Source organism: Penicillium subrubescens (genome assembly GCF_028828155.1).
Source record: "Penicillium subrubescens strain IBT 31985 chromosome Unknown utg000002l_segment0_segment0, whole genome shotgun sequence".
Classification (NCBI taxonomy): Eukaryota; Fungi; Ascomycota; class Eurotiomycetes; order Eurotiales; family Aspergillaceae; genus Penicillium; species Penicillium subrubescens.
In genome coordinates, this window is record NW_026643152.1 from 7,332,590 (window position 1) to 7,355,497 (window position 22,908).

General features: G+C 50.9%; 9 protein-coding genes across 9 annotated transcripts; 4 read left to right on the forward strand and 5 right to left on the reverse strand.

Annotated features, from left to right (window-relative positions):
• Positions 1 to 247: 247 nt before the first annotated feature.
• Positions 248 to 1,578, reverse strand: N7473_003977 (DUF914 domain membrane protein; the record flags this gene model as incomplete). The annotated part of the gene is made up of 2 exons (XM_057149917.1): positions 248 to 1,289; positions 1,364 to 1,578. 2 exons carry the CDS (start codon positions 1,576 to 1,578, stop codon positions 248 to 250), a joined length of 1,257 nt encoding a protein of 418 aa, XP_057013571.1.
• Positions 1,579 to 3,301: 1,723 nt separating this feature from the next.
• N7473_003978 (uncharacterized protein) lies at positions 3,302 to 6,594 on the forward strand (the record flags this gene model as incomplete). Its single annotated transcript, XM_057149918.1, has 8 exons — positions 3,302 to 3,418; positions 3,628 to 3,724; positions 3,802 to 3,883; positions 3,966 to 4,342; positions 4,420 to 5,220; positions 5,277 to 5,444; positions 5,514 to 5,947; positions 6,001 to 6,594. 8 exons carry the CDS (start codon positions 3,302 to 3,304, stop codon positions 6,592 to 6,594), a joined length of 2,670 nt encoding a protein of 889 aa, XP_057013572.1.
• Positions 6,595 to 7,831: 1,237 nt separating this feature from the next.
• N7473_003979 (bifunctional triacylglycerol lipase/ester hydrolase) lies at positions 7,832 to 9,109 on the forward strand (the record flags this gene model as incomplete). The annotated part of the gene is made up of 4 exons (XM_057149919.1): positions 7,832 to 8,404; positions 8,478 to 8,662; positions 8,735 to 8,985; positions 9,048 to 9,109. 4 exons carry the CDS (start codon positions 7,832 to 7,834, stop codon positions 9,107 to 9,109), a joined length of 1,071 nt encoding a protein of 356 aa, XP_057013573.1.
• A 316-nt stretch (positions 9,110 to 9,425) lies between these two features.
• N7473_003980 (Dcp1 family protein) lies at positions 9,426 to 10,781 on the reverse strand (the record flags this gene model as incomplete). Its single annotated transcript, XM_057149920.1, has 1 exon — positions 9,426 to 10,781. The coding sequence occupies one exon, from the start codon at positions 10,779 to 10,781 to the stop codon at positions 9,426 to 9,428; it is 1,356 nt and encodes a 451-aa protein (XP_057013574.1).
• Positions 10,782 to 11,222: 441 nt separating this feature from the next.
• On the forward strand, positions 11,223 to 14,457 carry N7473_003981 (phosphatase family protein; the record flags this gene model as incomplete). Its single annotated transcript, XM_057149921.1, has 2 exons — positions 11,223 to 12,302; positions 12,406 to 14,457. 2 exons carry the CDS (start codon positions 11,223 to 11,225, stop codon positions 14,455 to 14,457), a joined length of 3,132 nt encoding a protein of 1,043 aa, XP_057013575.1.
• Positions 14,458 to 14,893: 436 nt separating this feature from the next.
• On the reverse strand, positions 14,894 to 16,437 carry N7473_003982 (uncharacterized protein; the record flags this gene model as incomplete). Its single annotated transcript, XM_057149922.1, has 2 exons — positions 14,894 to 15,956; positions 16,022 to 16,437. The coding sequence occupies 2 exons, from the start codon at positions 16,435 to 16,437 to the stop codon at positions 14,894 to 14,896; spliced, it is 1,479 nt and encodes a 492-aa protein (XP_057013576.1).
• Positions 16,438 to 17,675: 1,238 nt separating this feature from the next.
• On the forward strand, positions 17,676 to 19,206 carry N7473_003983 (pheromone receptor; the record flags this gene model as incomplete). Its single annotated transcript, XM_057149923.1, has 3 exons — positions 17,676 to 18,234; positions 18,295 to 18,811; positions 18,864 to 19,206. 3 exons carry the CDS (start codon positions 17,676 to 17,678, stop codon positions 19,204 to 19,206), a joined length of 1,419 nt encoding a protein of 472 aa, XP_057013577.1.
• Positions 19,207 to 19,698: 492 nt separating this feature from the next.
• On the reverse strand, positions 19,699 to 20,329 carry N7473_003984 (single-stranded DNA-binding protein; the record flags this gene model as incomplete). Its single annotated transcript, XM_057149924.1, has 3 exons — positions 19,699 to 19,748; positions 19,846 to 19,934; positions 20,040 to 20,329. The coding sequence occupies 3 exons, from the start codon at positions 20,327 to 20,329 to the stop codon at positions 19,699 to 19,701; spliced, it is 429 nt and encodes a 142-aa protein (XP_057013578.1).
• A 618-nt stretch (positions 20,330 to 20,947) lies between these two features.
• Positions 20,948 to 21,331, reverse strand: N7473_003985 (uncharacterized protein; the record flags this gene model as incomplete). The annotated part of the gene is made up of 1 exon (XM_057149925.1): positions 20,948 to 21,331. The coding sequence occupies one exon, from the start codon at positions 21,329 to 21,331 to the stop codon at positions 20,948 to 20,950; it is 384 nt and encodes a 127-aa protein (XP_057013579.1).
• Positions 21,332 to 22,908: the final 1,577 nt, after the last annotated feature.

Sequence of the window (22,908 nt, forward strand, 5' to 3'; positions counted from 1 at the left end):
ATTAAGCATTAAACACGCACAAGCCATTATAGCCATCAAATCAACTTCCGGAACACATCAGCCGAGCTAGTCATACAGACCCAGTGTAAGCCCGAAAGCCTGCAAAAGGCCTAGTAAACGAGCCTCTTGTACCGGGGTTGACCTCTGCCCATCTCGAAAGTATGTACTCCTACCTGCGACTCGGGGCAGACAGACATCAAAGCAAGCTATGAACAACGAATCTCCGATCCATCAACCACTAAGGAGCTTAGACAGAGCTGGTGTTCTGCGCGGGCGGGCGCTCGGGATTGTGGTCCTGAGGGTCTGCACCAGCAGGTGTGGCATGTTCGATGCGCTGCTTGGCCGTGAACAACCCAGCAACACCATTCTCCTGGTTAGCACCCAGCCAGGGCTTCCGGGCCTCAGCCAGAGCCTTACGACCCAGGTAGTAGATCAACTGGCCGATGATGATCAGAACAAAGGCGATGGGGTACATCCAGTGGATGTGGTAGTGGAAGACCTTGATGCCGATGCAGACACCCCAGAAGTTCATGGTAAGCAGAGAAATGTTGAAGAACGCAGCAGATGACAGGCGGAACATCAGCGGGGCCAGACAGTAGAAGAGCGACAGGCACAGCGTGAAACCGGTCAGGTAACCACCCACTTTACCGTCCCAGACGGAAGTGTGGTAGTTGCTGCGCTCAAAGATGGCGCTCTGTACACCGTCGATGATGCATCCGTAGAGCGACAGCTGGCCCAAGACCTCGTACACGGGCTTCTTGCTAACAAAGTACTCCTCCGCGGTGTTGGTCAGGCCGTAGAAAGAAGCACCAAGCAGCGCGAACAGGTCACCCTTCAACTGGTGACCGCTGGAGATATCGCCACCGTTGGTACCGGTAATGTGATCCGAGGCGATGAGAACACCCATGCCACCAATGCAAATGACGATACCCGCGATCTGAGTGATATGGTAGCGGACCTTGAGGAACAAGAATGAGATAACGACGACGACCACAATAGCCCAGAAGTTGATCAGCTGGGCGCTGAGCATGGTGGTGTACTGATAGGCCAGCACGACAAAGTAGTTGCCCTCGACATCGCAGAAAGCGAGAATAATATATTTCCAGCCGTCAGTGTAGATCACACGGAGCCAGCCCTTGAATCCGTAACGGTATATCGTGTAAGGCGTGAAAATGCAGGTCAGCACAATGTAGTTCAGCAGCGTCTGGAACGTGGGGATGGCCCAGCCTTCCTCGCCCAGAAGCGTGGTGAAGGTGCTAGTGGAGGTGTTGGCGATGGCGAGCAGTTGTCTGATCAAGAGCAAGTTAGTCTAAACGTCTCAGTTTGATCGCACGCACTTCTGCTGCTGGTTTGTAGTACTCACCCAAGAGCCAAGACAATGTAGAACTCCTTGGTCTTGAAATACGCCAAGAAACCCTTCTTCTCCTCGTCAACCTTATCCGCCAGCACGACGGGAGTCTCTTCCGCCGTGGCGGAGGAGACTACCGCGACCGAGGCATTCTTCGGCTGCGACGAGGACGACACACAGTCGATCGAGTCGGCCGTCTGAACGGTGACCGGATTCTTGGAATCGGACATGGTCACAGAAGGTGGAATACGAAGAAGAACAAAAAAGCGGGGGGTTCCTGCAGGGCTCGAGAGCTCAAGACGCCGAATCACCGAATGCGGTAAGAAAAAACCAAAAGGGGAGCTTTATAGCCAAGGACGAGCGCAAAACTCCCAGAAGTCGCTCGTTACAGGCAAACACCGGTTCGAAGGTGGTGGGAATAGAAGGAAGAAGAGAAAAAGCGAAGAGGCGCGCAAAACTCGTAAAAAAAAGCCGAGCATGGCGCCAGTCTGGAACCTTTCCCGATTGGGGAATTGTCGATAAGAACCTGCCACGCCGGGCTGAGAAGTGACGGTAACCAATGATAATACACATTAAAGTGGGGCTAACCACAGACACAGACTCAGTTTGGTCCGTGCTGATGAGCGGGAAGGTCCGACTTGGTAAAGTTGGTTTGGGCTGGGGAGGGGCGCAACTCAATAACTCAATAGCAGGGGAGAATGTTGGAGGACCTCGGTAGAAACTTGGTTCAAGGTTGAGAAGATGAATGTTTCTCCTGACTCGTAGTTTGGAACCCACTACGAGGTGGTCATGTCGTGGTAGGACGGCGGAAGTCACAGAAGAGGAATGGAAGCTCTGCCGAAGGTTAATTGCCCACACCCCGGCTTCTCCGATGCTGTGGTTTGCATTATTATGCTAGATTATCTATATCGATTTTACATCTCTGTAGGGTTTTATGACTCATTCTAAAACGAATGATGAATCAATACTGATCCCTCGGTGGAGATGCATGTAAATATCTAGCTATCGAAGTGCTCTTTCTACGTGAGTAGAGCTATGTCAACGTAGCCAAGCATATAGGGATGTTGCGATAGTGCATAGCTGGGTAGAACATACAAACTTTGTATGCGGTTCCTTGCGGTCCGCCCGGTCGATCATAGTAGAAAAGAAGGTTCTTCGAAGGTGTCAATCCATATCTGTCATCTGTATATACCTCGGGTGCTAAGAATAGGCATAGTTTAACATAGCTTATATGTGACATTCCTTCCTAGCATTGACGCCGCCCTTCTAGCGTTATGCGCAAACAACAACGTGGTGGCCCCTGCAGGGATTCTGGAAGCCCTGATGATATTTCCTTCGATGCTCTTGTATACTATAATATAGGGCCTTTACTCTGATAGCGTATGCGATAGACTAATTACAACTATACGTGGCACTGCTATATGGTTGATTTATTGTTCTTGCTGTTATCCCGCCGGTCGCGTGTTGTTGCTGCCACTTTCGTGGGGCATCATCCTGCTCCCTAACAAGCTCCTCGAGAGAATAACATCAACTAAATCACTTGTAATCGAGAGAGAAGAACAAGTGCAATTGTGTAGAAATATCCTCATTCAATGCTATTAGCCTTACCAATCTTCAAGTCTCGGAGAACCTGCCGATAATAAACATCCACCCGAACTGCCCTGGCCGAGGCCCCCCCCATTTTCTAAAGGTGGGCCCTCCTGCCCTTCCAGATCATCCCATTCTCTCTTTACCTTAGCCTTTTTCCCTTCGATCGTCATCCCCTCCGCAGACTCTTTCATCATCTCCACCCTTCCCCTTCACAACCACCTCACCCTCCACCCCCCTCCCCCATCAACCACCACCACCTATCGACCCTTTCTTTTTATCATCTGTCTACGCTATCACCCCTCCCCGGCGCACGCTCATTCTGGAGACGCCCGGAGTGACGTGCAGTCCCCTTTTCCCTGCCCGATGATGGCGCTGGAGCTACAGCCGCCCGACGGTCGCAAACGGGTCAAAGTCTACGAGCTGAGGGAAAATGACTGGTTCGATCGGGGTACCGGTTTCTGTACCGGTCACATCTCTGGGGTAAGTCTGAAATTGTCCTTCATCCCATCGCCTTCGCGACGAGCGCATTCATTGCCTGTTGCGCCCGCCGTTCGCTCGCGCGACTCGTTTTCACCCGGGCGCGCAATGAGTCGAATCAGCCGCAAACCCGCGAATCCTGCAACCCGACACTCCCGACTCGTCGGCAACTGGGCTAATCATTTCTATGTGCTTTTCTTCGGCCTAAACAGGAGATACCGCGAATATATGTCGAATCCGAAGATGAACCGAATCGCGTCCTGCTCGAGACCAAGATCACCAAGGACGATGGCTATCAAAAACAGCAAGGTTTCTGTCCCACTGTACCCGCCGGGTGGTTTCACCAACGAGAAAAGGCATTTGGACTAACTGTATCACGCGATCAGAGACGTTGATCGTCTGGACCGAACAAAATGGCACGGATATGGCACTGAGTTTTCAAGAGGCCGAGGGTTGCGCCGTGATCTGGTGAGGAAGAGAGACACGTTGGAACTTTTCCCGCGCGGAGAGTTGAAGGCTGACTGCGAGGCGATTTTCACCAACCATCTAGGGAGTTTGTCAATTCCGTACAGCAACATTTACTCAGCTTAGCTGCCGCCGACGATGCTCTTTCCGATGACCTCGAAAGCTACCAATCCATCGTTCTCCCCGCCCCGGAATTGGGTAACCTCCCCGATATTGAGCAGATTGTCCGAGCTGCCAGCATGACACAAGCCGGTCGCGACGCGCTATCGAAATTCATCATCCGCGACGAGTACATTGGTAAACTGGTGCCCTTAGTAACGATGGCCGAAGACTTGGAGAGTCTGGTGGATCTGCATCGCCTTTGCAATATCATGAAATCGCTGATTCTGCTGAACGACAACACCATCATCGAGACCGTGGTTGCCGATCAGATTATATTGGGTGTAGTCGGAGCTCTGGAATGTAAGCACACCTCGTCTTCCACGGATCTTAAAAGGATCTCATTGAGGACCCATGGCTAAGCCGGACCCTTTTCACAGATGACCCCGAATTCCCAACACACAAGGCGAATCACCGGCAATACCTCGCAGACCAATCCCGCTACAAAGAAGTCGTGCCAATCAAGGACCCGCTGATTCGAAGGAAGATTCGGAGTACCTGGCGATTACAGTACCTCAAAGATGTGGTTCTGGCTCGCATTCTCGACGACCCGACCTTCTCCGTTCTCAACTCCCTAATCTTCTTTAACCAGATGGAAATCGTCAACCACATCCAATCAAATGCCCCTTTCCTCCGAGAACTATTTTCCGTCTTCGATCCGAGATACACCGATACTAAGCGCAAGGACGACGCCGTCCAATTCCTACATCAATGCGCCGCGATTGCAAAGAACCTGCAGGCCCCGTCCAGGGCCCAGCTATTTGCCAACTTCATTAGCCATGGTCTGTTTGCAGTCATTGCCTTTGCCGTCAAACACCCAAACCCGGCGATGCGCACGACGGGAATCGACATCCTGGTGGCACTGCTCGATCATGACCCTGTGATGATGCGCGGATATATGCTCAAGGCTGTCAACGAGAAGAAGACGCCCCTCACCGACACTCTGATTGATCTGCTCCACGCAGAGACCGATCTGGGCGTCAAAAACCAACTTGCCGACGCAATCAAGATTTTGCTCGATCCTCAGATACCCCTGCAGGAACCGCTGGCTCGGGCTGGTCCCGATTACTTCAAAGTCCGCTCGTCCAATATTCTCTCCGACGCCTTTGTCCAGCAACATTTCGACGAATCTTCCAAGCGGCTGTTTCAGCCGCTCAAGCAGATAGCTAATCGCGCCTCCCGTAAGTTTTGGTGTTCTGTCCAGACACGCAGAACCGGTGGACTAATTTCTTGCCAGTTAATGACTTGACGTTCCAAGAGGTCACACTCTATTCGCACCTTGTTGATATCCTCACCTTTTTCGTCCGTCAGCACCTTTTCCGCACACGCAATGCGATTCATAGCGAATCGCTCGCTCCTCGGGTGGCTCAGCTTCTCACAGCTCCTCAAAAACACTTGAAGCTGGGTGAGTACTATCCAAGGCTGACCGCCCCCTGATCCCTAAACATCCACTGACCCATTATGCTTTGTTTAGTTGCCCTCAAATTCTTCCGTACATTGATCAGCCTCCAAGACACCTTCTACCAAGCCCTCATGACGCATAACAATACCTTCGGCCTGATCTTGGATATCGTATATGAAACCATGCCCCGCGACAACCTACTCAATTCTGCCTGCCTCGAACTTTTCGAGTTTATCAAACGGGAAAATATCAAGCCATTCATCCTGCATGTGGTGGAGAAGTACCGTGAGAAACTGGAACATATCACCTACGTCGACACCTTCCAGAACCTGATTCTGCGCTTCGATCAGATGCAGGGTTACGGTGCGGAGGCCGACTCGACGTTGTTCAGCCAGGATGACAATACGCCGCGACGGATGCCATTGAATGGCCAGCGTTGGCAGGGCGTGAAGGAATTGGACGCTGCTGAAGAGGAATACTTCAACACGTCCGATGACGAGGATGAGGTAAGCTTCGCCGCCATGTTCTATTCTGGGAGACGTGTTGACATTCATTATAGTGGACCCAAGAGAATCGTGCAACTCTGGCTGTTGGCGTGGCTAATGGGTCGGCGTCTCCAGTGGTCAAGCCGCTGGTTGATTATCCTGACGATGACGATGATGATGCCATGGACACCAAACCCGAAGAGCTTGCAGACCAACCTGCAGAAGCTCAGCCATTGACTGTGGGAGATATTCAGGTTGAGCCTTCTCCAGAACCCACAACATCCGAGGCTGGATCACCTACAGCGCAGGCACCACCTGTTCCGGAGCGACTGGCTGAGAAGCGCCGACGTGAGGAAGAGGATGAAGACGAGTTGGTCAAGCTTGCTGCAGGGCCCAAGCGCAGAAGCTCGACGAGCAGTAATTCTGGAGCTGGCTTCCTCAACCGAAAGAAGAATCTTTCCATTGGATCAATAGGCTCTGTTGAAAAGGGTGGAACTCAAGGCGTGCTGGGCACTGTCACCAGCAGCGCACCGCCCAAGCGCATTGCCATCAACATTGGTGCAGTGAAGTCTTCTATTCCAGACACTGCCACTTGCGGGGAAACCATCTCCAGCGAAAGCAACGAGAAGGAGAACCGAGACGACAGACAAGGCGATGAGAGTGGCTGATCACGACGCCTCTTTCGTACTTTGCCTGTGCAGTCAGGCGATACGATGCTATTCGATGATATGATCCCCTAGGGCTCAGCAGTCCCGTTTGACCTGTCTCGTTCCCTCAACCCTTTTCACCTGCATTTGTTTTTACGAGCTAGATACCAGATACAGCGCGGGATATTCAAATCCCAGTGTCCTTTCTTGAGCCTTCTACTCCTTCTTGCCGTACCGTGCTGCTCTTTTGGCGATGCTTTTTATTTCCCCTCCCAACATTCGCCTTCAATCCCTCCTTTCTCCTCTCGATCTTCCTCTCTCTTCACGCCTTCATATTCATATCTTCAGCCGTGCAGCGTGATGGCTTTTCATACCTATGGTGTTGTATTTCTTATTTTCGGACGGTGTGATCATGGGATGATCGAGTGATGTACATTGTGTTTCGCTCTGCCGGCGTCTTTCTGGGCAAATGGATGCATTGGATCCGGCTGAGGCCGTGATACCAATTTGTTTTTTCTTGTTATTTGGTTTTCTTTCTTCTCGACTTCCTTATTTTCCACCGAGCCTTTTTGTGCTGCTTTGCGGGGTTAGAATTTGGGCCTGGTTGATGGGATGGGATGGGATGGAATAGGATGGAGCTTAGGTCCACGTTATCCTCTGGATTGGGGCTGGAGTCGGGGACTGATGCAATTCATGTGCATTCTTCATGGTGACTGATGTTTTGTTGTAGAGGTGTATGTACTTGGGTTCATCCGTGGTGGTATTTGAAGGCTATAATGGCGTAAGGTGGTGGGTTATAAGCTTATAAGCATGTAGGCTTACTTGAAAGCTTTGCCCTGCCATGCAGCTTACAGCAAGCTTATTTGCCAATGCCTAGATCTTGGCTCAGGCACGGATAAAGTACGGCTCAGGTTGAACGCTCTACTATGTTGTAATAAAGAGGCAGTCCGGCAGGACACCTTGCCTAACGAAACTTCCGCTACAGCTTTTCGGACAATGGGGAATGAGGGCCACCTTGGAGATATCCATAGTATTATTTTTGCCACTGTATTGCTCTTACACCTTCGAGGTATGCAAAACAGGGAAAATCAATTGGAAACCAGACTACGAATCATGTGATTCGGGTTCCGATACTTGTCAAATAGAGCCTAGTGGATCCATCCTCCTTTAATGGTTCAAATTCACATGCCCCGTATAATCAACTGCAGGATCCCGTGGAGAATTACATACACGAATCCTTCGACACAACATCTCGAATATGGAAGCTCAAATCACACCAAATACGTTCTGCACATATACCGCGCTCCCGAAAGATGCAACGACAACGGTGTTTTTCATATCCGGAAACCCGGGGCTAATTGGCTATTACCACCCATTCCTGTCTTTGTTGGGGAAGTATCTGGCGAAGACAGGCGATCAGTCTAGCATTGAGTCGTCTATCCAGATTTATGGATGTAGTCTCGGTGGATTCGAGGTTGATTGTGAGAACACGACAAGTGAGAATGAGCCTCAAGATAGGAGGTCCAAGTTATACGATCTGGAAGATCAGATCGTCTTGGTTCATGATAAACTCAATGCGCTCATGAGTGTAAATGCTTCTTCCACAAAGAATACATCTGGATCTTCGGCTAAGCGGAAGGTCATTCTCATGGGCCATTCTGTGGGTGCATATATCGCGATGGAAGTTCTACGACGACACCGCGAGGCAAATCCTCAATCTGAAACTGCATCTCCAAGTTCATATACAGTGGACTTTGACATTATCGGTGGCGTGATGCTATTCCCAACAGTGAAAGATATTGCGCATTCTCCGTCGGGCCAGAAATTGACGGTTCGTTTTACAACCATGGATGGATTGTCCCTGCCAAGATTGTCGTTGACATTGGTATTAATTTTCATTCTAGACTCTACTATCATTCGTACCCCATCTAGCACTAATAGTGAGCTTTTTCGCTCGGATACTCACCACCCTCCTCCCAACTTCAGCCCTAAAATCCCTGGTCAAACTGGTCATGCACAATCCACCAAGCCACGCCCTCGACACGACAACCTCGTTCTTGAAAAGTACTGGTGGTGTACGACAAGCACTGTAAGAACAATGTCCTCATTCATCCTCATAACCCTATCCTACTGTAACATCCAATCTCTGATGGTAAAACAGACACATGGCCGCCGACGAAATGCGCACAATTACATCCGACAAATGGACAGACGATGTCTGGGGCGTTGCTCATGCGCGTGAGCCCCTTACCAAGCTGTTTTTCTACTTTGGTCGGAATGACCATTGGGTTGCGGAGAAGACGAGGGATGAGATTGTTGCGGTGAAGGGGTGTAAGCATGGGGATGGAGATGGGGGGTTGGGACCGAGGATGTTTGTTTGTGAAAAGGGGCTGCCGCATGCTTTTTGCTTGAGTAAGTGTTTTTATTTGGCGATGAGAGTTGGTTTGAATACGGTGTGGCTAATTGTGGGATAGAGCATAGTGATCTTATGGCTCGGAAGGTTGCAGATATGATTCGGGATATTGGGACGGCCTAAGGGCGGTTTAGTGTGTCCTGGATTGATTGATATTGGGAGGAGTGTGCGAATGCGAATTGGGAAGAATAAAAGTAGAACTAGAACTAGAAGTAGAGCTGAAAAATGGAGTTCCAGCTCTTGCAATGGGTATCTCAAGCGACCTTGCATCTCCCCATACATCATCCTTTCCACCAGACAGAATGTAAGAAAAAGCAATATGTGATGCAGAAAACCAAAACCAAGTCATGCGCCTGTCGTGCTGGATTCTGTGCTGAACGGCCCAGAAGGCCGATATTGAGACTGAAATCGTGGATCAACGTCAAATGAAAACTGGCTCTTACTGTCCCTGTCCATTACCCTGGTAGGCAAATCCCGCTCGGCGGAAAAGGTCGCCGAGGACATCTGATTGCGGCTGAGGTGGAGGTGGTGGTTGCTGATGGTGTTGAGGCATCATCGAATACCCCTGCGGTTGTTGATAGTGCTGGGGCGGGTACTGCGGTGGGTACTGCTGAGGCAGAGGCTGTTGATATTGTTGCTGCGGAGGCTGTTGGTACTGCTGCTGCTGTGGTGGGGGTTGCTGATATCGCTCCTGCTGAGCTTGTTCCTGCTGCTGCTGCTGCTGCTGCTGCTCCACTGGACCCATATGATGCGCACGTACGCTCCACCCATCATCTTGGGCACGTTGCTGCCCAAATAGATCCTTCAACGATATTTGACGCCCCATGGGCACACTCGCCTGGACCTCTTGCAAGGGAGCTACATGAGTCTCAGCTGCAGCTGCGGCCGCGTGTAGTCCATTCTGGCGAATAGCTTCCTGATGCTCGCGCGCCATCTTCAAGCTCTGTCCTGCGTGCGCCGCGCACTCGCGAATCTTCTCCGCGTTGATGGTTCGAGCTTGGGCTGTTGAGTTTGGCGGTGGCTCCGAGTAGATCCAAATACCGTAGATGCGTAACCCGGGGGCGCCCGTACCATTTGTTTGGCTAGCCTGTGGGTTCGAGGGGTCTGCGACGCCGTTCGTGTCGGTCTCGTCCGCCTTAAGAATCACGTATTCCTCCGTCAACTCCACATTGTCGCCGTCCGTCAGCTGCAGGTCGAAATTGTTGAGCCCTCGTCGGTTCAACACAAATGCAGTGTATCGCTCCTCGCCGAGGCTGCCCTGGGTCAACTGGCAGACAAATAGCGTGCCTTCCACGCCGTTCTTTTCCCATTGCCGCGTCGTGGGGCTGAAGATGTACACGACGGCATATTGAGCGAGGGAGAGGATCGAGGTGATGTCGGGGTTATGGCGACGCAAGACGGAGAGGCTTATCTCCTCATTGGTACGGGAGGGTGGTGCTGGCTGCTGGTGTTGTTGCTGCATGTCGGAGAAGTAGGCGGCGTCGGATTCATAGTCGGTGACCTGATTGTGATTGGGGTAGTTATTATTGCTGGGATGGTTGTGGTTGTTATTTCGCCGAGGTTTGCGAGAGTTCATGATGGAGGAAAGGGCGGTGGAGGATGTGGGAATGAGAGGTCTGGACAGTTGTGGGTTGGTGTGTTTTCCCTTTGACAGGCTGAAGATTTGGAGGTGGGCAGTACTGAAAGGTGGTGAAGGAGGAAAGACTGGGACCGATTGCGGGCATATCGTCATCGGTCTAGTCCCATCGAGCTCCCCTCCGCCTCCCCTCCGTTTCTCTTCTACCTCGGACACCATTCTCGACAACTGTCGCTACCTCGATCGCATTTTGTTCTTTGATCCCTTGGATATAACCTGGCTTGATCTTACACTCCTCCAAGCCTTTTCAATCAATTTGTCCAAGAACCTACGTGATGGCGCTACATGCGCTCCGGATCCTGCCGCACTAAGCTCCGCCGAGAGATGACCCCTCGTACACGAACACCTCCACCAGTGCACCTCTTTCCTCCGATTACCCCATTTTCTGCTCAGCTTAGGCGTCTTTATATCTGCAACGGGGGCTCGGAATAGCGCCTTGCATCTTCCCGGATTTGAGAACCGCAGGCGACTACCCGCTTGGCCTTCTCTATATATCTCGAACACATATACCCTGTCGCATACACATTTCCAGCGCGTACAAATTATGCGACGTAGCCGAGCTACTGACTGACACGCCAATCAACTATCTTCTCATCACCAATGTCAGCCCAAGAGCAGCAGACGGCACCCCCTCCCGGGGCCTACCCGCGGGAACATGCGGCCGAGGACGTCGAGGACATTGACAACCCAGGTCTCGATTTACAGTCCTTGTCGCGTGCGGTCAAAGCAAGAAAGGCGGATTATACTCGCCGGCAAACCCTTCGAGTGAAGATTGGTACGTGGAATGTAGCCGCTATCAACGGTACCGAGAAGGACATTGGAAAGTGGTTCGTGCAGGGACAAGGTGTCTGCGAAGAGCTTTCGGGCTTGAAGGGCTCAGATTTCCGCCGGAATATTACTACGGGTGGAACATCTTCCCCGAGCGACGAGGATGATCAGAAGAAGGATGGTAGCGCTGCAGCACCCTTCCAGTGCAGTCCGGAAGAAGTTGATCTCTACGTTTTGGGTCTACAGGAGATCGTCGATGTTTCCTCTCCAGCCGAAGCTCTTCGACCCTACACGGACCCTGGACCGGCAAACAGATGGAAAGAGGCCGTTCACCAAGCTCTTCCTCCTGGATACCAACTCGTTTCTGAGGTCCAGCTTGTGGGCCTTTTCCTGACCATCTATGCATCACCTGCAATCCGCGATAGCATCTCTTCAATTAGCAGCACAAGCGTGGGTACAGGGCTGATGGGATACATGGGAAACAAGGGTGCCGTTGCGACTCGCATAGTGATAGGTGAGACCACACGCCTGGTCTTTGTGAATTGCCACCTAGCAGCCGGATCAGATAAAGGGAGTTTGGAACGGCGTAACTGGGACGCAAGCCAAATCACTCAGCGTGCCAAATTCGAGCCAGTGGATTCGGAAGACCGATCTCCGGAAGACCAAGGGGACAGTATTGGTGATGAGGACTTTACTTTCTGGTTCGGCGACCTCAACTATAGGCTCGAAGATATCCCGGGAGACGATGTGCGACAAGTTCTTGCTCGGCACACGGCCAACTCGTACGATGTTGCGTTGCAGGGGAAACAAGCCAAGCCTGGCAGCCGTCGAAACTCCAACGTCTCTGATTCTTCATCTGAAAATCAACCGCCATCGCCCTCGCGGCCCGAGGCAGAAGAATCGCTAGAACAAGTAACCGAAGAGGGGATTGACCCCCACAATGATCCCGCATCTCTACAAACCACCATCTCATCTCTCATATCTCATGACCAACTGCGAATCCAACAGAAAAAAGGCACTGCCTTCCACAGAGGGTGGCGAGAAGGCCAAATCTCCCTTTTTGCCGACGTATAAATACGATGTCGGAAGCGTGGCGTTGTTTGATACCAGCGAGAAACGCCGTGGTCCTAGCTGGTGCGATCGAATTCTTTATCGCACGCGACGCGACAAGCTCAAGCATGAACAATTGGATCGGGAGGCCGAGGAAGCCCGAAAACGAGACAAGGAGATGCAGGCTCGTGGATTGGACAAGGCAGTTGCTGATGACAATGTGCTATTTGATTACGACCCCGAAGTTGATGGTCAAGATGGTTCCGTGGAAGGGGAGGGATACGACTCGGATGCGGACGGAGAAGATTACCCCCCGATTGCATCTGAAGATGGACCGCCAGAGTCAGTCCATCAGCATCATTATTTATCTCACCAGGGTATTCTTTCCTCGGATCATAAGCCGCTGGACGCTATCTTCACCCTGACCTTTGATGCTGTCAACCCCAGCCTCAAAGCAAAGGTACATCAAGAGGTAGTGCGTGAGTTGGACAAGGCCGAGAATGAGGCCCGGCCTGGTCTCACGGTCGTTGTGGATACCCATGTCGATGAAGATCGGTCAGAGCGAGACCCCAATACTATCAACTTTGGGGATGTCAGGTACGATGTTCCGGTTCATAGAAGTCTAACCGTTGCCAACACAAGCGGTGCCCCTGCGACCTTTTCGTTTCCTGAACGGTCTAGCCTGGGTGATGATACACCAAATATGCCCCCTTGGCTGGATGTCCACGTTCAACACATCTCCGACCATGAGCCAGCTTCAGGAGAGTCATCTAAATCTGAAACCACTCATACATTGCATCCAGGAGAAGTGGCCAATATCGACATCTCGGCCCATGTTCGCAGCATTGAACATGTCCGTCTGCTCAACTTGAAGAAAGCCAAGCTCGAGGAGATTCTGGTCCTCCATGTGGATAGTGGCCGTGATCATTTCATCTCTGCATGTGGAAAGTGGCTGCCAACTTGCTTTGGGTGCAGCGTCGATGAATTGACTCGTGTGCCCGAGGAAGGCGCTCGCTATCTCAATGGCGAAGGTGTATCAAAGCGGGAGAAGGATGCCAATGAAGTGCGACTGTCAGCTCCTCGCGAACTCTTCCGGCTGACCGAATCTATCTCCGAGCTGACGGAACGCGCCGTGGCGGAATGGGGTATGACGAAAGGTGAGTCTGAAAAGGAACAGGCGCCATGGACGAAAGAGCCAAGTGGTGCTGCATGGCCATTCCAGCCGGATACATGGACTCTCACGGATCGACATGAGCGTGCAAACATGTTGGCTTCTGTTCGAGAATCTCTCGATACCAACGGTTCTCTGTCGAGCATCTTTGCACCAGAAACTCCTTCTCTACATAGACTAGAGATCCTGTCCGAAACCCTCCTTAGCTTCCTCAACTCGCTAAGCGATGGAATCGTCACGGCGACTATCTGGCAGCAAATGGAGCAACATTTGATCACCCGCGAGAAATCAAAAGGCCCGCCTCTATCATGGGAAGAAACCCAAGCATGGGTCCTCGAGAGTCTCGCCTATTCGCCAGCACATAGCGTCTCCTTCACCTTTGTCACTTTTATGCTCGCCCGTATCGCAAACGAGGTAGCCCCTGTCCCCTCCACCGCACAATCGATCTCTACTGCCTCAAACACCAAGAACCAAAACACCTCCTCCCAAAGCTCTACGGAGTCCACAAACAACCAAGACAAAAACCAACCTTCAGACTCTATATTCCCAACACCGCCCACCCCGGCCTCAGCCGCAGCGTTTGTCTCTGCAGGAAGCTTCCGCCGCAAGGCCCGTTCGTCAGAGTCTGATGTCGCGTCGAGTAGTACGGCCAATGCGGCCGCACGTCGACAGGCCGTCGAGGCGGCGTTGGCTAATATCTTCTCTCGCGTCTTGATCTCAGCGGCTGTTCCTACCCCGGCGAAGGATAAGGAGCGACGTGCATCGGATGAACGGAAGAAGAGTATCATTGAGCCGTTTTTGAAGATGATTGGTGTTGATGAGCGGGGTCCTTCTGGGGGTCGTTGATCCTCATTTGATGTTATCGTTTTGGTTTGTTGTATATTGTTTGTATACTTGGCGGTAACCTGATGGATTGATGGACTGGAGAGGTTGGGGCCTGCGGGTTGTCAACTGGCGGCTTTTTTGGTAATATTCAGCCAGGACAGGCTTATAGAATTGATGTTTTTGCAATGTGTTTCATGAGAATATAAGTTGAATTTCCAGATATTATGTATAATCCCGGTATGCTGTATCCGGTACCTGTCCTACCTATCCATGTTGGGCCTATACCGTTCCCTCCTGACCAGGGCCATAACCCCATAATAATGATGGAACGCCAACAATAGATATCCAATGAGCCCAAAAATTATCCGCAAAACAAAAGGAAAAAGAAAAAGACCCGAAAAGAACGATCATTTCAATGAAAGAAACTTCTATAGCTGCCAGACTCGACCAACACGACCTACCGCGCAGCACCCCATATAGATTCAAATGACTGTTGCTGTTGTTGTTGTTGTTGCTGCTGCGGGTTTCTCATCGGAGAAGCGGCCGGTGCTTTAGGGGGTAGGCCTTGCGATGCATACTTTGATCCAGTCACCGCTCTAGACTTTCCTTTACTATTTTTCGACCGCGGTTGGGGACTCGGTCGTTTCAGACCAAGTATCCGCTGCGCAGCGAGTAAACAACGACTAACAATACGACCGGGGAGGTTGAAGATAGACAGGGCGATCTGAGCAGGGACGACAATACAAGCGCAAGCCCAATCAATGAGAGTGAAAACATAGCTCTGGCGACGATTCAAGCTAGCGCGCTGCGCAGCCGCCGCGAGGGCAATTGCGTCGCGAGTTTGCGCCTCCAGTTGTTGGAAGCGGATATCCGTTTGGAGGGATGTGAGCGCGGTGCGCTTCTCGTAGCGGCGCACTGCGCGATTAAGAGCTTCGATGTCTGGGTTGAGGGCTCGCCGGGATTCTACCACGGCCTGCGTGATAAGGTCCGGACTATCCTTTGGATCCTGGGAAGATGACGAGGCGAGACGGGATGCAGCGGCTTCGGCGACGTGCGCTTCTAGTTCTTCTAGGCGCTTGCTGAGATCGCGGACTTTCTCAGCGTTGACTTCTTCTTCGTGGCTTGATGATACGACGCGTTGGAGGTGGAGAGTACGTGCTTGCCCGAGCTTGAGGAGGTGGGCGAATGGGCGTATCTCGGATGCAAGGAGGAATATGGTGAGGTTATAGTTTGAGACAAGACCTTCCGAGGGTCGGGATAGGCTAGATCGGATGGCGTGTAGGAGCCAGGTGCCAATGACTGGAAAGACGAAGCAGGATCCGAGGGCTATTAGCTCGTGGATCTGGAGTTCTTTGATGGCTTTTGCTTCTGCTGCTGCTCGTAGGTGCTTCTCGCGTTTTTGGTTGTCGTGATGCGAGTCTATGGCTTCTTCGTTCTCATCAACCTCGGCGAGTTCTTCTGCGACAGGATCAAAGCTATCACTCTCTCGTTGAACCGCCTGTGCTGAGCGATACCAGTCCCTGCATACTTCGTATTAGCTACTAGTCTCGAATTGTGTGGATGGAGATTTAATGTTTGGACATACCATGGCAATCGAACGGACCAATTGAGAAAAATAGCGGCCAGCACTAATAAGGTCACATCCGTCACAAAAGAGCTTCCATCTCGAAAGAAAATTCCCGCGATAGCAGGTAAAAGCGCCAACACTAGCGGTGCAGAATGCCAATGCGATTCCTCCGAGGCAATGGGGTCATCTTGATCCCTAGTGACTCGCGGGAGAAACAAGTCATCAGTGGACGATCGAATAGAGTTGCGCGCCTCAGATATCGAGTCAGACAAGGTTGAATTGCGGCGCTGCGCCCAGTCAGTCGAGTGGCCTTCTATAAAAGTGGCGGCGCGCGCAGGGAGGCCCCGGCGGCGGAGCGAGCTGGCGGCTGGGGTATTGCGGGGCGGAGGTGCGGAGGGTGGAGGTGACGATGAAGAAGGCGAATCGGCCATCATCAGGGAGGGAGAGACGGTAGCATTCAAGGATTAAACACAGGAGGAAATGAATCAGGGAGACTGTACCAACGCAGGGGGAAGCAGTAGTTCCTCCGAGAGTGTGGAGGAGTTCGTCGCGCCAGTTGGGCAACTCCGAGAGTGACGTCGCCTTGAGGGCTCTAAAGTATCGAAATTATGGTATTAGCAATACAAGCTGGATGAGTCAGCAGAGTTGATGCAGCAGTTCAGATACACCATGTCAGCCTATCTTGAGATTAAACATGAACCTTGTGTCTGAGAATTATCATTCCAAATAAAGTTATGTTGTAATATTGCTACAGTCCTGTTCGGAAGCTGTAATTGAAGTCTTAGTGCTCTACGAGAGCACTGCTAGGTGGTACATTTGTACCTCGGTAGAATAGAATACGTAAAATACAGTATCCCCAGGCCATCAGGCCCCAAGGCCATCCAAATCAACTCATCCTCATCAACCTTCCTCTTCTCTTCATCGACGTCGGACCCCCTGCCAACAAGTCTAGACTTTCTAGCCATGTCTAGTCAACCAATTGTGGAACCCAGGCAAACAAGCCATGATTTTTCCCACCTGACAACTAAGTGGTCGATCCATGGAGATCTGGGCGAATCCGTGGCCCTGACTGGCCGGATGGGTGGGCCCCCACAGCTCTATACAACCCCCAAAAGGGTAACGCTTCGTCTGACTCCCCCCAAAGCAGCCAAAATAAAACTCTTTCCTGCATGGACATTTCTTTGATCTCAAGCTGCCTGCTAATTGAGCCAGCCAGCTATGCCTACTTCAATGGCCAGGTTCCGCCGCTGTCGCGGATTCGCATTGCGAAGACTACCGCTGTTCCTAGCACTGCTGCCAACTTACTATCTATCTGTACTGTGCCATCGCATATACTCCCCTTTTGTGCGAAGATGTCTTGAGCCAGGCTACTATCCAGCTCTATTCAGCCCCCAAACAGGAAGCTCCCTGTCTCTCAGAGTTCGTCACAGGCTGCTCCTCTGAGTAACCTTGGCCCCCTGGGTAGCCTGATACACTTCTTAAGTGCCAGCAGATGGGTTTCCCCCGAGCAACTATTTAGTTCTCAACTTTCTTCCAAAACCTCTGCTTTTAATTACAGGGACCATTGCTTCGTTGCTTCAAAAATTTGTGCGCTCTTCCATCTTATTCCCACCTGGAACCCGAATATCAAATTTCAAATCCACCCAAGTTCAGATCCCTGCCGTGATTCGTCATGGATGATATCAACAAGCCCTACCCAATGGCCACGGTCGTTCCGGTGCTGTCATTCTTCTCCATCGCGGTCTGCATCACGCCGCTTATTCTGCATGCAAAGAACCGCAATCTACCCGCCACGAGTCTCATCTGCTGGACGATTCTGCTGAATCTGTTCAACATCATCAATGCCTTTATATGGCCCACAGACAATGTCGACTTGTGGTGGGATGGCGCTGGCCTTTGTGATGTCGAGGTCAAGCTCATGGTTGGTAGCTATGTTGCTTTCCCTGGTGCCTTGGTTGGCATCTTCCGCGGCCTAGCAATTGTCCTTGACACTGCGAGTGCCACACTAGTCCCGAGCAAGGCCCAACGCTGGCGTAAACGGGCTGTGGAATTGCTCTTCTGCGTGGTGGTTCCTGTCATTGCGATGATCACGCATATTGTGTGGCAGAAGAGTCGGTATCTACTCTTTTCCATTTCGGGCTGTGTGAACAATTTCGACGAGAGCTGGGTGAGCCTAGTGCTGGCATACATGTGGCCACCCATTATCTGCTTGATTGCCGCCTACTATTGCTGTGAGTGGTCTTATCCCTTCTGGAATATTACTTGAAGCTAACAATTTTATTATGCTCCAGGCTTGGTGCTCATTCGCATGCGCAAATACCGCAGTGACTTCAGTCTCATCCTGCGTTCCGCTAACAGCCGCATGAGCAAGTCCGGCTTCCTGCGACTCTTCTTTCTTGCTTCTACCATGCTTCTGGCTATCTTGCCCTGTGAGGGGTATGTTGTCTACTATGACTTGATCCTCTCTCTCCCCTGGCACCCATACTCATGGAGTCGAATCCACGGACTGGAGTGGTACCAAATTGCAAAGTATCCTACCCAGGGAGTAGTCTTCTTTGACCGTTGGACTCCAATTGCCGCTGGGTTTATGCTTTTCATCTTCTTCGGCTTTGGCCGTGATGCCACACGTATCTACCGGATGTTCTTCTGGCGCATTGGCTTGGGATACTGCTTCCCCATCTTTGCTCGTCCCGCCGACTCCCAGGCTTCTGCCTCTCACACAGATGGCTCTCATTCAACCACTCTGGTTGGTTCTACCATCAGTCGAGCCAAGCTACTGTTCAGCTGGCGCAAGGGTTCAGCTTCATGGTATGATGTCTCACCCTCGTCTTGTTAATGCATTTGACTAACATTCTGATAGCAGCGGAAATGACAACACTCAATCCTCCCACCCCGATATCTACAGCCAACTCGAGAAGGGCTCCCGCTCGCGATCCCGCTCCCAGCATAATCGTCACCGTGGCATTCCCAAGCGTCAGTGGTTTCGCTTCCCACGGTCTATCTCTAAGAACAAAGACCACCGCGACGAGGACACCCTACTGGATGACCTGTCTGGTGCCTCGCAAACAGTCTGCACTAGTGCCTGGGCTGGTAACAGTCAGAGACGCGCGAGCAGCGAGATTGATGTTCCCGCTTCGTCTGGCAGCAAGGAAGGCATCAAAGTCAAGCAGGTCATCACCCAACAGAGTCAGCTGGAGATTTAATCGGCCCATTGAATGGGTCTCTGCGAGTCGCTTTCTGAATTTGGACATTTTCGTGCCTAGTGCCATTTCACGGTGTACTTTTAGATTTTTAATCTTTGTTATTTAAATCCTTTTTCTGGGCATGATTCCTCCTCTAGTAATGTACAGATAGGGCTCATAATCACATCTCTTAGAAATCTTCGCAGAATTTCTAAGCTAGATTTTGTTACATTACCAAGCCACCGCCACTTACTGTGTTCATGACAATGCACATAGGAACGGAGTGTATTCAGGGTATACTAGTACAGTAAAATCACAGAGCGAGATAGACAAGAGATCCGACCATATCAGGAAATGGTCTGTACTGGACACACAGAAACATTGTCCAATCAGATCGAATCCTAGATATCCAGTTATTTAGATCCACAGATGCTCTCAAAAGAACGCCAGAAATTATAGCCGTATCGATGTACGCCGATATTAGGAGAACTAGGGGCCCAATGGGTAGCCCATCTAGTGCTCCTCGGAGTTGTTCGCGGGGCGGCTGAGAACCTCGAGGGAGCCTATAGAGAGATGCGAGTTAGCTGTTGGGATTCCCCTTGCACATGGCCATTTTCACTTGGAATGGTAGCTGCCGAGATAAGGAGTCGTGGGACATACGCTGGACAATGTTCAGATTGGAGTGTTTCTTGCCATCGGCATCCTCGTAGCTGCGCATGCTGGCATCACCCTCAAGGTAAACAAGGGTACTATAAACCACACCAAAGTCATCAGCAATCCATATAGCAAGATATCACACCTCTAAGCTCCTCCAGCACCAAAGAAGCTTTTATCCACAAGATGCCAATACATACCCCTTGGGCAGACCCAGAATGAAATCCCGCTGAGAACCCTCAGGCAAGAAGCTCGCAACGCGGAACCAGCTGGTCTGGCGGTTCTCCTTAGAACCATAAGAAGTGCCAATGGCGTACTTGATGACGTCCTGGCCGGAGGAAGTAGCCTGCAACTCGGGCTCGGCGGCCAGACGGCCGGTGATAATCATGCGGGCAACGGAGCGCGAGGCGGAGGAGCTGAAGCCGCGCGAGGCCTGGGCGGCGGTGCGGGCAAGGCCCAGGGAGGGGCGGAGAGGAGTGAAGGCGGACATTGTGATTATTTGAAATGGATTGTCGGGTGATGGACGGTGAACGAGTGATGAGGTGTCTATTGAGTTATGGGATTCGCGGAGTTCGGGTCGGTCTCGATGGTCGACGCGGAACACGCGCGCGGAGTGTCATGTGATCGCGGCTGCATTGGGAGTTATTGGGGAAGTATATAGTCTATTGCTTGGCCTTCTTGTACAGCATATCTTTTCCTTGAATTTTGTACTTGAATATATGGCAGTAATTCTCTAACGCTAATTATGTGTGAGGAAAAATGGCTTGATCAGTTCGCAATATTTTCCTTGCAAGAGATGCATTCCCCAGCCTATTTCAGTCGTTATTTATCTCTTTAGTTGGGTCAAAATAAACTTGGAAAGTAAATGTCCTCGTGTACTCCGTAATTATTCTGTTTCTTAGGAATTGTCTTTGAATGGCAGCACTGTTAAAGGTGGTGCCTCTGCTGTCTCTGACATATAGCCAACTGGAATATTATAAGTTTGATATTCTTGAGGGCTTCTCTAATCAAAAGCTTCGTGCTGCACCTATTAAACTTCATGAAGAGGAAAGCTATAGCACTCATTCCACCAACCGCAACGACCCTCTCCATGCCACGCTGGCTTTTTTCACTTCCCGGTGGCCATTTTATTCATCATGCTGCGTTTATCCTTCTTCTCCTGCAAACCATCTTCTCCCGGCCAGATACGCTGGAAGCTTTCATCCAGCTCTGGGCCTAGGTATGCCCTACGCTTCTGGAGAGTGTGTTCCGGTATCCAATGATTCACCTCCTCCACTATTATTTCTCCCCGATGTCTCTCACGGGTATCCCGGCGAATAATCCACGAGGAAGAAAAGAGGTCTACTAATTCGGTCAGACGAGATCCTGCGTCACCATTTCCTTTGACAGAGGTCTTGTTCGCTTCTAGTGGCTGCGCACTTTGATCCTTAGCGCAGGAAATGACACGATAAATAGCGGAGGCAAGAACTATATCCACAACGGAATTGATCATGACATCTCGAATGTGGCCCTTGCGGAGCTTGTAGAAACCTCCCGAGTATAGATTCGTGTGTTGGTTGTCGAATTCTTCGAATGATGGATCCGTAGGTGACTTGATCGCTGGGAATAATTGCTCTTGAGGAGGGACATCTAGGCAGTCCTCCTCTCAGTAAAGTGCGGTGGGTGATACATCTAACCACAAATCAAGATATTTGAGACTTTTTAGAGAGCCCAACGCTCTGTACAAGGCTACCTCTTGGCTGTCACCCTTTGAGCGCTGGATAGGAATTGAAAGATCCTCCAAAAGCGGACAGTATCTTCCAAGTTGATCAAACCCCTGGTCGAACGTTGGGTACTCTGTCAAAGTCTCAATTGCTGCTTGATGTAATGCGGGGCGAAGTCCAAGACGTTCCAATCTAGCGAAATTGACATACTGCCGCCATTCAGTCAAAACGGTACTTTTCATAAGCATCAAATGGCCTGCGTCTTGTAAAGATAGGCTTTTCAGCGAAGCGAGTGGCACGCCGGGCGAATTATCGCCTTCCAGAGCAAATCTCTTGAGCTCAAGAGGGGCTACGGGGTTTCTGTGACGAGTCCTTTGAAGCTTGACTTCTTTCAAATTTGGGGCGAGTTCCAACGCTCGAAGCATACCCTCCTCTTGCAGCTGCCCGATGGTGTCGTCATGGTTATCAGAAGTTCCACAACATAAATGAACACTGTAGAGGAGATGGTGACGTGATCAGAGCAAAATCGTGAGGACTTATATCCACGACCCCCGCGTCTGCCCGATCCATCCAGAAAGAGTGCAGGTGAAGCCTACATCCAGGCCGAAGTACCTCTACTAAGCTGAGAGGAAATTTATCCGATCGACGGTATATGACATCTGTCAATGCAGGTAATCGCTTATCAAATCTGCTATACGTTTCCATGCCTTTTCGGAGACATTCCTGCAAGCTGTGATGGCCAAACCAAAGGTATTTACCTTCAAATAGGAATACTGCGTCGAATATGTATTGGCAAGCCCAACACGCCGAAGCGCAAAGAACATCGGTGGTTCCCACTCCCACGAGAAATATGCGAGTCGTTCTTCATGGCAATAATAAGTCGCCGGACCTGTCTGAAGCTATCTGCGTCCTCAAGTTTTTTCTTGAGAGACTCGACAACTTTGCCTACACCTTTCCAATCAATGGACATTTAGATATCGCGAAAGAACGTCGACTTGATAGCCGGGCGACACCGCGCGTGCAGGGACTTATTTGCCAGTGAAAGGTTCCGAAGCGTTGGAGGGTGCTCATAAGCTAGCCGTTCTGCAACTAGCTCAAAAACTTCTGGTGGGAGAGCTTGGAGAGACATGGTGGTGCCTAATGTAAGTGACAATTATGTCTGGGTTGACATTTGACAGGTATCAGAGGGGTAAGTTCGGCCTTGTTAGCGTCACCTAAGAGCCTCCTGACAGCTTCGGAACCTTAGTCAATGCTACAGCTAAGCACCAAGGGAATGTGCCAATAAACATTGACACACGAATGAAATCCGAATTTCATAATCTGTATCATATCATCTGATTTTCATTTCACAAGGCCCGTCATTCGT